This window comes from Pagrus major, chromosome 1 (assembly GCF_040436345.1).
Source record: "Pagrus major chromosome 1, Pma_NU_1.0".
Classification (NCBI taxonomy): Eukaryota; Metazoa; Chordata; class Actinopteri; order Spariformes; family Sparidae; genus Pagrus; species Pagrus major.
Genome location: NC_133215.1, coordinates 5,267,352 through 5,282,347, shown reverse-complemented (window position 1 = coordinate 5,282,347; position 14,996 = coordinate 5,267,352). Strand labels below are relative to the sequence as shown.

The following is a 14,996-nucleotide window of genomic DNA, read 5'->3' as shown; positions in this document are numbered from 1 at the left end:
GGTTAATAACCTCCAACGTAATCATCATACATCCGGTTACATTGACACTCAACTCAGTTGAGGAATAGGTGGGCGGAGTTTCCCCAGCATGCCTTGAGGCAATGCGTTTTGGGCTGAAAGCCAGACAAACTGTATTTAAGAGTGTTCTAGATAACTCTAATGTTACCTATGCAGAATTCAGTGTTGTCGTTCTTTTTAAATGTTAGAATGGACTATAGTTAATGTTATGGAAAAAGATGAGTTGCACCATGAGTTTAGTTGCTAACAAAATTGGTGCATCTGTCCTGAGGCATTGTCCTAGCCCTCTGACTACCTGCATGATAAAACCTAGACCTGTGACAATGTTGATGCCTAACACATACATACATACATACATACATACTCACTTTTACATACAAACATACTTTTACAGAAAGTCATACAGGCGTCTACATACGTACGTCAAGTATGTATTTCTGGCCTAAACGGCTTATCATGAAAAACAATGGATTTTGGGTTGGTTTTGTCAAAGGTTTCACAAACAATAAATGATCATGTTGGGGAATTAATAACTCACCTGCCACAACAATCAGCTGTAAGGTGGAGTTATGACGTCCTCTTCTGTTCTGGGCTTCACAGGAATAATTCCCACTGTGTTCAGCTCTGAAGTCTGTGATGGTGAAGATCTGTCCTGATGCTTCTGGTGAGTCTTCATTCTCCTTGTACCAGGTGTAGTTAGCTGCTGGGTTAGCATCACTGCTACAGGTCAGAGTCACTGAACTGCCCTCCACTATCTCAGCAGAGGGACTCACTGACACAGAGGGAAGCTTTGGAGCATCTGGAGATGTATTAAGAGAACAGGTTAAGTGTGTTACAACAATAGATTGTGTAGTATTTAAACCATGAAGTGTGAACAGCTGTGTGTAGCACTGTTTGATTCTGGGTCCCAAAACAGCAGAAAACTCCTCAAGTCTCCTGGAGCTGCTCAGTGAATTACAGCAGACTGAGCATGTGGAGCACAAGAACGTAGACATGACAGTAAAATCTTCTCCTGCAAAGACTGGACACAATCTGTTATTTTTAAATGAACTGTTTCACTCACATGTCACATTAATAGAGATGTATTCAGACGTCCTCCTCCCCAGCTCGTTCTCAGCTGTACAGTAATACTCTCCAGAGTCAGAGGACTGGATGGAGCTGAAGACAAGCTGTGGTTCTTTACTGAGAGGTTGAAGGTCTGGATCTCCATTCTTCTTGTACCAGGTGTATTTAGCTGCTGGGTTAGCATCACTGCTACAGGTCAGAGTCACTGAACTGCCCTCCACTATCTCAGCAGAGGGACTCACTGACACAGAGGGAAGCTTTGGAGCATCTGGAGGAGATATGAACATGTAATAATGAAACATTAGAATATGTTTTCACAGACAATTGACTGTTGTGATTGAAATGTATCTTTCTCTGTTTCTATTGTAATTGTCTCTATTTGTCACAGTAACTGTGTAGAGAGCTGATCGTGGAGCTGTCCCTGGTCAGACTCCTCCTGGTGGAAACTGACAGCCAATAAATATGATTTGTACTTTTACTACTTTACACATGTGTCTGTCTGCAATTTGCAGCCAGTGTGTATATGTGTTTCTTCCTGATACAGTGGATCAAACTCACAGACTGAAGGAGAGCCGTAGTTCTCATGTCCTTTCAAAGCACAAGAGATGATGTCTCCAGGATAAACCCGGCCTTTAAAAGAAGATGTCTCCACCCCTGTGACTTTCTGTCCGTTCTTGAACCAGACGTAGGAAAGACGACCAGCTGGACTGCAGCTGCTGTGACACTTCAGCTCTGCCTCAGTATCAGACTGGTGGACTGTTGTTCTGGTCACCTGCACCTGCAGAGCTGGATATGAGAACAAGAAACAATATTATTATCACTGGTTCTGACAGAAATCAGTGATAGATGTACACACACGACAACACAACAGTTACTATTCCTAGAACTAGCAGTGAACATTAGTGCCAACACAACAGTCATTATTACACAAACTCATGATGATCCATCATTTTCAACATGTTCACTGTTTCTAAATGTACTATGTTGATGTTTTACATCAGTGTGTGTTCATCAGTACCTGTGACAGTCAGAGTTGTACCAGGTAAACTACTCTTCCATTCAAACCATTGTGTTGTGAATTCAAAGTGATACTGAGCTGAATCACTCTCTGTCAGGTCAGTGATTCTCAGAGTGGAGCGTCTTCTCTCTGTTTCAAGGACCTGAACACGACCTGCAAACTGGGAGTCTTCACTAAGGTCCTCAGGCTGTGAAGGACTCTGCCACTGATGAGAACGTTCAGGACTGAACCAGAATTTAGATCTGATATTGTAAAAACTGCTGTAAGTGCAAGAAATGTCCACTGATGAGCCTTTGGAGGCACAGATGCTTCTGTCAGTGTAAATCAGTCTGTCGCAGATTTGATCATTGACACCTGAAAGATAAAACAAAGTTTTGATCATTTTTAAACCAGAGTTGATGAAGAGTCACACTGAGGGTCTCCATATTAAAATACATGTAGTTATAAGACTCCATCAGATGGTGTTATGTTAGTGTAGTAAACTCACACACTGGAGGAGAGGGGAAATCCTCATGTCCTTTAACAGCACAGGAAAAACTGTCTGCAGAATTATAGTAGACTGAATAAGAAGAAGATGTTTGTGACTGAATTTTCTGTCCATTTCTGTACCAGATGTAGGAAGAAAGATCAGGTAGACGACAACTGCTGTGACACTTCAGCTCTCTCCAGCCATAATATGAGGATCTGCCCACATCCACCTGGAGATCTGGATGTGAAGAAGGAACAAGAATGTTATTTTAGACAAACTGTCAACATACACACACAACACATTTATATTATTGTTGTCTAGATGTTGAACAATTGGAAATAATTAAAATATGAATGAAAATGTTACCTGTGACCCTCAAAGTGACTCCAGGTGAACCAGTATATCTCCCACCTGGTTGGTTTGTTATGAAGCTGAACTTGTACTCAGCTGAGTCGCTCTCTCTCAGGTCTGTGATTCTCAGAGTGCAGCTCTTCTCATAACAACTGTACTCAACACGACCTTGATAATCTGAGTCTGTACTCAGATCCACAGGTTGATTTCCACTCAGTTTAGTAAACCAGAATGTTTCCTTAACTTCAGTATCACCACCATCTATTCTGGATGGGTATGTGTATGTGCATCTTATTTCCACTGTTGATCCTTTTAAGGCACAGATCTCAGTAGAGCTGTAAGTCACTCCCCAGTCATCCTGACCCTGTATCACTGTAACACAGAGAACATCAGAAACTACAATCAGACTCAAAACATCATCAGGAGACAGATTTTCACTGTAGTGGAGGAGCTTCAGTCTGTGAAGTTACACTTCCCAAAATACTGTGTCTCTCTTCATACAAACCTGTGTTTGGGGTGGGCGAGCAAAGGCAGCCTTCAGACGGTTTTGTTAAGGAATTTTCACATGTTCAGTCTCATAGGTTCATAGTAGTACATTTGTCTATATACATCTCCCACTCTGCTTACAGAGGAGGTAGAGTTACCCTGAGGTCATGCTCGGGGTCACAGGCTTCTGTGTGTGCAGAGGTTCCTGTGTCTTCACTAACCTAACTAAGTCTCTGTTATCTTAACTAGAACGGTACGTTAGACTTATTCTGTATCACACGTTTCTCTTAAGGTCTGTTTTAAAAATGGGTTGATGCTGTAAATCAAGTTTCAGTGGTATTTGTGGTTCATGAAAGTCAACAGAGGTTTGGAGAAATGTACAAATCATTAAGGTTTACATGAGAATATTTAAAGCAAAGGAACAGTGAAAGATGTGCACATGATCTCTGAGATCACTGAGGACGGACATCACACAGAGGCTGCGGTGAAGGAGCAACAATGTATTGACACTGTGCACTTTAACACAGTACTTAGAAGTACTTATAAGAAGTGTGTGACGCATGAAAAAAGTGTCTGCTGGCTGCTTATCTTCCTGTGGTCAGGCTGCTGCAGAGTGTGAATGAGAGCTGTAGAGAAATGCAAGCAACACCTCCACTTTACACACTCATTGTAATCACATTCTTTATACAAAAATGTGCACTTTGTTACTCTAATGGTATTTAATTTCTCGTGACATGAAAGACATGATACCGTCTGGTGTTATTTCTGAACTCTGGTTCCTGTGTTAATTATGCTATCACAGCACATCGACCAGCCTCTAACACGTACGAATGCAGGCTCAAGATGAGTTTGCAGGAAGTTTGAACGATGGAGGAAGTTCCTCAGAGCGATTAATTTTATTTAACAGATTTTCTCTTTAGATTTCTCCTTTGTTAAAGTACAGTATGTACAGTCACTGTACATCCACACAAACACAGCTTTACTGTCTCTACCTGTGCACTGTTGCACATCAAATCTTTACTATAAAACCACCATGCTAACAGTCTTACAGTATAAATGTAGACGTACAGTACCTTGAACAGAGAGAAGGACAACAACAAATCCACTCGCTGCTGCTGTTGTACTCATAGCTTCTCCTGACGTCTGTTAAATCAGCAGGTCGATCACATACATGAGAAGTACTGAATGTCACGTCATCTCACCAAACACTTCTAAATAAAGAGGGTGGACGTGGTCACGAGACATTTTGTCTCTCTCTGGTTGGTTCACTTGTTTTAAACATACATTGAGGTCTTAACCGGCTGCTTCCTTCCTCTTTATCTTATTAATATGTATGAAGAGACAAACGCCTGTGAACCCTCAAGATGAAATCCCACCTGGTCAAGAACTGTCTTGCAGCCATCTCCTCCCTCATCACAAAAATAATCAACTCCTCCCTCAGCTCTGGTTCAGTCCCTCAGTCACTCAAACTGGCAGCTGTCACCCCCATTCTCAAAAAACCTGGACTCAACCCTGACATTATGACAAATTTCTGGCCCATCTCCAACCTCCATTTTTTATCAAAAACACTGGTACGCACCGTTGCCACTCAACTCAAAACCCACCTCATCTCCACCGACCTCTTTGAACCTTTTCAATCCGGCTTCCGTTCTCAACACAGCACAGAGACAGCCCTCATTAAAGTCACTGATGACCTCCTCCTCTCTGCAGACTCCGGCCACCTCAGCATCCTCATCCTCCTGGACCTCACTGCAGCTTTCGACACCATCAACCACTCCATTCTTCTCTCCTGCCTTGAATCCTCCCTCAACATCACCGGCACTGCCCTCTCCTGGTTAAAATCATATCTCACAAACAGACAACAGTTCGTCCACATCAACAACTGCACCTCCTCCACTGCTCCTCTGTCCCAAGGCGTCCCACAGGGTTCAGTGCTTGGTCCACTCCTCTTCATCCTATACATGCTTCCCCTTGGCAACATCATACGCCGTCATGGTCTCCATTTCCACTGCTACGCTGACGACATCCAAATCTACATCTCCACAAAATCCATCACCACTGCCACCCACTCCACACTCACCAACTGCCTCACTGAAATCAAATCCTGGATGCAAACAAACTTCCTCCAACTAAACTGCGAAAAATTGGACATGGTCATCATCGGCCGCAAATCCCTCATCAAAACCGCTCACAACTTCTGCCTCACCCTAGACAATGCCACCCTCTCTCCCTCCCCACACAGTCGCAACCTCTCCTTTCAAAAGCACATAAATCAAATGACCAGAACTGCCTTCTTCCACCTCAAAAACATAGCCCGTCTCCGCCCATCACTCTCCTTCTCTGCTGCAGAAACCCTGATCCACGCCTTCATCACCTCCAGAATTGACTACTGCAACAGCATCCTCTATGGCACACCATCCAAATTCCTAAATAAACTCCAATACGTCCAGAACTCTGCTGCTCGCCTTCTCACCCACACCCGCACCCGTGACCACATCACCCCCGTCCTCCAGAAACTCAACTGGCTCCCTGTCTCACAACGGATTCAATTCAAAATACACCTCCTCACTCACAAAGCCCGCCACAACCCGTCCTGCACCGTCCGCAACTCCGACGCAAACTTCCTCACTCCACCACACAGGACCAAGCACCGGACCTGGGGCGACACAGCCTTCTCAGTAGCTGCCCCCTCCCTCTGGAACTCCCTCCCCACACACATCAGAGACTGTACAGACCTCACTACCTTCAAAACACTCAACCAAAACTCACCTTTTTAAAACTGTTTTTAATGTATAACTTGTCTCTTTTTGTATTTTTACTGTGTTGTTTTTATCATTCTGCTTTTTAACCTGTAAAGTGTCTTTGTGTATCCTGAAAAGCGCTATATAAAATAAATGTATTATTATTATTAGAGTGTATGTGAGCTAATTAGACAATTTAGACAATAAACTGGATGTTACGTGTAGCAACAAAAGTGAGGACCAAAACATAAGACACTCTGGAGGCAGGCAGGGTAAAGAACAAGAGGCTAGCTTTAATATCAAACCATGACGGGCAGAGTCCTGGTACTGTTGGAGGCCCTTGGAAGCCAGAGCCTAGCAGCTGGACACCAGAACAGGAGGCAGGCAACATGGCAGCAGGGCTGGAGGCTGGAAACTGGGCACCAGGACTATGGCATGAGGCAGGTCTGCCTGGGTGTCAGAGAAGGCTGCAGAATGATGGTCTGAGGGGTCTGTTGGTGAGTCAGCAGGGATTGGAAACTCAGGGGCCGGAGAGGCGTCGACTGAACCAGGGACAACAGGGGAGACTCGCAACCACAGGGCAGCAGACCCTCTATGGTACTGGACAGTGGGACCGCTAGGTCCATTGTTGGTCAGTTGGTACCGTTACACGTTGCAAAAATGGTGAGATCCAAAACTTTCTGCACACTGTCGCCCTCGGCAGCACAGAGAGGGAACTGAAATAATGTTCAAACTACAGAGTTGTTGTTGGAAGCTGGATGTTTATTTCAATCAGCCACTGCAATACTTTGAAAATGTTACAGCTACAGAGTGTGATAGAGCTGGGCTCATGTTACATTTCAATGTGTTTTAATATATAATGTACATGCTGTGAGATACTGTGCTTCCTGTTCCACGTGTCTTTCTCTGCCAGGACAGGTGTGATGTGATAGGCCAATCAGTATTTCTTCAAAGCAATTTACTGCATTAGAATAAAATGTTATATTATAAGCATTAAAAGATAAAATAGCATGTTGCATACCAAGTATAATACTTAACATATGTAATGTACCTGCACAGGTAAACATAAAGCTGCATGCTACTCAAAACTTCTGCCACATGCTGCAGTTTCTCTGTTCAAAGGTGAGATGTTGGCGTAATCAGGATCAGACTCCAACTGATGGAGAGAGACAACAAGATGAGAGTCAAAGGCCTCATAAATGGAATGTGGATACAATCAGATTTTAAATGATAACAAACTCAGACATGTTTAAAGCAGAACTGTCTCCTGAAATTGATCTTTGTTATAAAAACATCTACAGTAAATGTGCTAATTTCTCGTCACTGTGGCCCAATACCTCTCTCATCTCCATAGTCTCTATGGGTTCATTTGGTTCAGTGGTGGAGCTCAGAGTTTTCTTCTTCCTGAATCAAATTGACAAACAAACAAAAATGTTCATTAAAAATTCAAAAAACATGAAAGTAAATAATCAGAGTAACAGATCAGTGATGGAACTGATTAATGTTTGTAGTTTCACCTCATCCACAGACAAAACAGAAGCAGCAGAACCGACACCACAACCACCAGAGTCAACCTGATGATGTTTATCATCATTGTTGTTGTTGAGCTCCCTGGAAATGGAGATAGACAGTTATTAGATAGACTGTAGTGGACCTCACTAGTAGGGTTGGATTCATTGATCAGTTTCCCAGGTGTTATTGTCTGTTAATCAACCAGTTAGTGTCTCACCTGCCACAACAATCAGCTGTAAGGTGGAGTTATGACGTCCTCTTCTGTTCTGGGCTTCACAGTAATAATTCCCACTGTGTTCAGCTCTGAAGTCAGTGATGGTGAAGATCTGTCCTGATGCTTTTGGTGAGTCTTCATTCTCCTTGTACCAGGTGTAGTTAGCTGCTGGGTTAGCATCACTGCTACAGGTCAGATTCACTGAACTGCCCTCCACTATCTCAGCAGAGGGACTCACTGACACAGAGGGAAGCTTTGGAGCATCTGGAGGAGGAAACATGTACAGAGAGACAACTAATCAATATTAGTCAACATTTTATTTTAGTTTCATTGTCAGTCTAAGTGACTTCCTGATGTTACTCACACTGGACGTCTATAAATAGAGACGAAGAGTTGATCTGTCCATACTGATTCTCAGACTTGCAGGAGTAGATCCCTCTGTCCTCAGAGCTGATGGAGGAGAAATGATAGACGCCTTCTGGTCCTTCAATCAGTGTTTGTGTCTCCTTGTACCAGATGTATTTAGCTGCTGGGTTAGCATCACTGCTACAGGTCAGAGTCACTGAACTGCCCTCCACTATCTCAGCAGGGGGACTCACTGACACAAAGGGAAGCTTTGGAGCATCTAGAGATGTATTAAGAGAATAGGTTAAAGGAATAGTTCACTCTAGAATGAAATACAGTTATTATCGACTCACCCTCATGCTGATGAGAAGTCCGGTGTAGTTTCTTATTCCTCAAAGTGCAGCTGGAGACCCGCGGGGCTACCCTCAGGCAGCAATAATCCATATAACGAGCGTAAATGGCGTCCGAGACGAAAAGGTCCATAAAACTACACAAAAACTTTGTAATATTCCTCCATACTGCTCGTCCGCTGCAATACAAGTGTCCTGAAGTGGCGACATCCAGAGGTTACTTGAAACGACGTCATTTAGTACATTTTTCTAGCCTAAACAGTCACTATACTATATCTGCCTGGAGGCACGCTCCCGCGTGCACGCGAGTCTCCCTCACACCCGCTTGCACTACGGAAGCCACGCCAGACAAGATCAATGAGACTCGCGACACACAAACACAAGAGGGATCTGTCTGCACTAGTGATTTGAAACTTTGAAACTCACAGCTGGATGTAAATACCGGTGTGTATCTATCGCGAGTCTCGTTGATCTTGTCTTGCGTGGCTTCCGTAGTGCAAGCGGGTGTGAGGGAGACTCGCGTGCACGCGGGAGCGTGCCTCCAGGAAAATATTGTATAGTGACTGTTTAGGCTAGAAAAATGTACTAAATTACGTCGTTTCAAGTAAACTCTGGATGTCGCCACTTCAGGGCACTTGGATTGCAGCGGACGAGCAGTATGGAGGAATATTACAAAGTTTTTGTGTAGTTTTATGGACCTTTTCGTCTCGGACACCATTTACGCCTGTTATATGGATTATTGCTGCCTGAGGGTAGCCCCGTGGGTCTCCAGCTGCACTTTGAGGAATAAGAAACTACACCAGACTTCTCATCAGCATGAGGGTGAGTCGATAATGACTGAATTTTGTTCTAGAGTGAACTATTCCTTTAAGTGTGTTACAACAATAGATTGTGTAGTATTTAATCCATGAAGTGTGAACAGCTGTGTGTAGCACTGTTTGATTCTGGGTCCCAAAACAGCAGAAAACTCCTCAAGTCTCCTGGAGCTGCTCAGTGAATTACAGCAGACTGAGAATGTGGAGCACAAGAACGTAGACATGACAGTAAAATCTTCTCCTGCAAAGACTGGACACAATCTGTTATTTTTAAATGAACTGTTTCACTCACATGTCACATTAATAGAGATGTATTCAGACGTCCTCCTCCCCAGCTCGTTCTCAGCTGTGCAGTAATACTCTCCAGAGTCAGAGGACTGGATGGAGCTGAAGACAAGCTGTGGTTCTTTACTGAGAGGTTGAAGGTCTGGATCTCCATTCTTCTTGTACCAGGTGTATTTAGCTGCTGGGTTAGCATCACTGCTACAGGTCAGAGTCACTGAACTGCCCTCCACTATCTCAGCAGAGGGACTCACTGACAAAGAGGGAAGCTTTGGAGCATCTGGAGGAGATATGAACATGTAATAATGAAACATTAGAATATGTTTTCACAGACAATTGACTGTTGTGTTTGAAATGTATCTTTCTCTGTTTCTATTGTAATTGTCTCTATTTGTCACAGTGGCTGTGTAGAGAGCTGATCATGGAGCGGTCCCTGGTCAGACTCCTCCTGGTGGAAACTGACAGCCAATAAATATGATTTGTACTTTTACTACTTTACACATGTGTCTGTCTGCAATTTGCAGCCAGTGTGTATATGTGTTTCTTCCTGATACAGTGGATCAAACTCACAGACTGAAGGAGAGTCATAGTTCTCATGTCCTTTCAAAGCACAAGAGATGATGTCTCCAGGATAAACCCGGCCTTTAAAAGAAGATGTCTCCACCCCTGTGACTTTCTGTCCGTTCTTGAACCAGACGTAGGAAAGACGACCAGCTGGACTGCAGCTGCTGTGACACTTCAGCTCTGCCTCAGTATCAGACTGGTGGACTGTTGTTCTGGTCACCTGCACCTGCAGAGCTGGATATGAGAACAAGAAACAATATTATTATCACTGGTTCTGACAGAAATCAGTGATAGATGTACACACACGACAACACAACAGTTACTATTCCTAGAACTAGCAGTGAACATTAGTGCCAACACAACAGTCATTATTACACAAACTCATGATGATCCATCATTTTCAACATGTTCTCTGTTTCTAAATGTACTATGTTGATGTTTTAAATCAGTGTGTGTTCATCAGTACCTGTGACAGTCAGAGTTGTACCAGGTAAACTACTCTTCCATTCAAACCATTGTGTTGTGAATGTAAAGTGATACTGAGCTGAATCACTCTCTGTCAGGTCAGTGATTCTCAGAGTGGAGCGTCCTGTCTCTGTTTCAAGGACCTGAACACGACCTGCAAACTGGGAGTCTTCACTAAGGTCCTCAGGCTGTGAAGGACTCTGCCACTGATGAGAACGTTCAGGACTGAACCAGAATTTAGATCTGATATTGTAAAAACTGCTGTAAGTGCAAGAAATGTCCACTGATGAGCCTTTGGAGGCACAGATGCTTCTGTCAGTGTAAATCAGTCTGTCGCAGGTTTGATCATTGACACCTGAAAGATAAACAAAGTTTTGATCATTTTTAAACCAGAGTTGATGAAGAGTCACACTGAGGGTCTCCATATTAAAATACATGTAGTTATAAGATGGTCAGATGGTGTTATGTTAGTGTAGTAAACTCACACACTGGAGGAGAGGGGAAATCCTCATGTCCTTTAACAGCACAGGAAAAACTGTCTGCAGAATTATAGTAGACTGAATAAGAAGAAGATGTTTGTGACTGAATTTTCTGTCCATTTCTGTACCAGATGTAGGAAGAAAGATCAGGTAGACGACAACTGCTGTGACACTTCAGCTCTCTCCAGCCATAATATGAGGATCCGCTCACCTTCACCTGGAGATCTGGATGTGAAGAAGGAACAAGAATGTTATTTTAGACAAACTGTCAACATACACACACAACACATTTATATTATTGTTGTCTAGATGTTGAACAATTGGAAATAATTAAAATATGAATGAAAATGTTACCTGTGACCCTCAAAGTGACTCCAGGTGAACCAGTATATCTCCCACCTGGTTGGTTTGTTATGAAGCTGAACTTGTACTCAGCTGAGTCGCTCTCTCTCAGGTCTGTGATTCTCAGAGTGCAGCTCTTCTCATAACAACTGTACTCAACACGACCTTGATAATCTGAGTCTGTACTCAGATCCACAGGTTGATTTCCACTCAGTTTAGTAAACCAGAATGTTTCCTTAACTTCAGTATCACCACCATCTATTCTGGATGGGTATGTGTATGTGCATCTTATTTCCACTGTTGATCCTTTTAAGGCACAGATCTCAGTAGAGCTGTAAGTCACTCCCCAGTCATCCTGACCCTGTATCACTGCAACACAGAGAACATCAGAAACTACAATCAGACTCAAAACATCATCAGGAGACAGATTTTCACTGTAGTGGAGGAGCTTCAGTCTGTGAAGTTACACTTCCCAAAATACTGTGGCTCTCTTCATACAAACCTGTGTTTGGGGTGGGTGAGCAAAGGCAGCCTTCTGACGGTTTTGTTAAGGAATTTTCACATGTTCAGTCTCATAGGTTCATAGTAGTACATTTGTCTATATACATCTCCCACTCTGCTTACAGAGGAGGTAGAGTTACCCTGAGGTCATGCTCGGGGTCACAGGCTTCTGTGTGTGCAGAGGTTCCTGTGTCTTCACTAACCTAACTAAGTCTCTGTTATCTTAACTCTTAACTTCTCTTAAGGTCTGTTTTAAAAATGGGTTGATACTGTAAATCAAGTTTCAGTGGTATTTGTGGTTCATGAAAGTCAACAGAGGTATGGAGAAATGTACAAATCATTAAGGTTTACATGAGAATATTTAAAGCAAAGGAACAGTGAAAGATGTGCACATGATCTCTGAGAGCACTGAGGACGGACATCACACAGAGGCTGCGGTGAAGGAGCAACAATGTATTGACACTGTGCACTTTAACACAGTACTTAGAAGTACTTATAAGAAGTGTGTGGCGCATGAAAAAAGTGTCTGCTGGCTGCTTATCTTCCTGTGGTCAGGCTGCTGCAGAGTGTGAATGAGAGCTGTAGAGAAATGCAAGCAACACCTCCACTTTACACACTCATTGTAATCACATTCTTTATACAAAAATGTGCACTTTGTTACTCTAATGATATTTAATTTCTCGTGACATGAAAGACATGATACCGTCTGGTGTTATTTCTGAACTCTGGTTCCTGTGTTAATTATGCTATCACAGCACATCGACCAGCCTCTAACACGTACGAACGCAGGCTCAAGATGAGTTTGCAGGAAGTTTGAACGATGGAGGAAGTTCCTCAGAGCGATTCATTTTATTTAACAGATTTTCTCTTCAGATTTCTCCTTTGTTAAAGTACAGTATGTACAGTCACTGTACATCCACACAAACACAGCTTTACTGTCTCTACCTGTGCACTGTTGCACATCAAATCTTTACTATAAAACCCACCATGCTAACTGTCTTACAGTATAAATGTAGATGTACAGTACCTTGAACAGAGAGAAGGACGACAACAAATCCACTTGCTGCTGCTGTTAAACTCATAGCTTCTCCTCACGTCTGTTAAATCAGCAGGTCGATCACATACATGAGAAGTACTGAATGTCAGTTCATCTCACCAAACACTTCTAAATAAAGAGGGTGGACGTGGTCACGAGACATTTTGTCTCTCTCTGGTTGGTTCACTTGTTTTAAACATACATTGAGGTCTTAACCGGCTGCTTCCTTCCTCTTTATATTATTAATATGTATGAAGAGACAAACGCCTGTGAACCCTCAAGATGAAATGAAGAAATGATTCTTACTGTTGCTTTACAAACAATGCAGGTAAAACATGGACGTATCAGCAAACTGAACACTAAATGTGATATTGTTCCAAAGGCGAGGCAGCAGAACAGCAAAGGTTCAGTCAGCCTTGATTTTAATCTGAGCTTTGATTAAATTAAAAAGCCTGAACCAGACATTCATACAGACTATCTTCAGCAATACAAGGATGCTCTCACCAAAACCCGCTCCACCTACTACTCCCACCTCATTCCCTCTGGCTCCACCAACCCCAAAGCTCTCTTCTCCCATTGACAACGCCTCCAATCCTTCACAACCGATAAATGCAACTCCGTCCTTTCATTTTTCCAAACAAAAATCGACAACATCTACAGCAACCTGTCCACCTCTCCTACCCCCTCCCCCCCTCACCTCTCAACCCCTGTCTCAGTTCTCCCCTGTGTCTCCAAGGGACCTGTCCACCATCATGGCAGAAATGAAAAGCCCCACCTGTGCCCTGGACCCCATCCCATCCCACCTGGTCAAGAACTGTCTTCCAGCCATCTCCTCCCTCATCACAAAAATAATCAACTCCTCCCTCAGCTCTGGTTCAGTCCCTCAGTCACTCAAACTGGCAGCTGTCACCCCCATTCTCAAAAAACCTGGACTCAACCCTGACATTATGACAAATTTCTGGCCCATCTCCAATCTCCATTTTTTATCAAAAACACTGGGACGCACCGTTGCCACTCAACTCAAAACCCACCTCATCTCCACCGACCTCTTTGAACCTTTTCAATCCGGCTTCTGTTCTCAACACAGCACAGAGACAGCCCTCCTTAAAGTCACTGATGACCTCCTCCTCTCTGCAGACTCCGGCCACCTCAGCATCCTCATCCTCCTGGACCTCACTGCAGCTTTCGCCACCATCAACCACTCCATTCTTCTCTCCTGCCTTGAATCCTCCCTCAACATCACCGGCACTGCCCTCTCCTGGTTAAAATCATATCTCACAAACAGACAACAGTTCGTCCACATCAACAACTGCACCGCCTCCACTGCTCCTCTGTCCCAAGGTGTCCCACAGGGTTCAGTGCTTGGTCCACTCCTCTTCATCCTATACATGCTTCCCCTTGGCAACATCATACGCCGTCATGGTCTCCATTTCCACTGCTACGCTGACGACATCCAAATCTACATCTCCACAAAATCCATCACCACTGCCACCCACTCCACACTCACCAACTGCCTCACTGAAATCAAATCCTGGATGCAAACAAACTTCCTCCAACTAAACTGCGACAAATTGGACATGGTCATCATCAGCCGCAAATCCCTCATCAAAACCGCTCACAACTTCTGCCTCACCCTAGACAACGCCACCCTCTCTCCCTCCCCACACAGTCGCAACCTCTCTTTTCAAAAGCACATAAATCAAATCACCAGAACTGCCTTCTTCCACCTCAAGAACATAGCCCGTCTCCGCCCATCACTCTCCTTCTCTGCTGCAGAAACCCTGATCCACGCCTTCATCACCTCCAGAATTGACTACTGCAACAGCATCCTCTATGCACACCATCCAAATGCCTAAATAAACTCCAATACGTCCAGAACTCTGCTGCTCGCCTTCTCACCCGCACCCGTGACCACATCACCCCCGTCCTCCAGAAACTCCACT

General features: G+C 43.8%; 1 protein-coding gene across 1 annotated transcript; it reads right to left on the bottom strand.

Moving 5' to 3' along the window:
- Positions 1–48: 48 nt before the first annotated feature.
- LOC141003788 (B-cell receptor CD22-like) lies at positions 49–13,099 on the bottom strand. Its single transcript, XM_073475255.1, has 8 exons — positions 13,040–13,099; positions 11,529–11,877; positions 11,181–11,399; positions 9,677–9,946; positions 8,239–8,499; positions 1,082–1,351; positions 557–817; positions 49–113 (listed from the first exon to the last, which is right to left on the bottom strand). The coding sequence occupies exons 1-8, from the start codon at positions 13,097–13,099 to the stop codon at positions 49–51; spliced, it is 1,755 nt and encodes a 584-aa protein (XP_073331356.1).
- Positions 13,100–14,996: the final 1,897 nt, after the last annotated feature.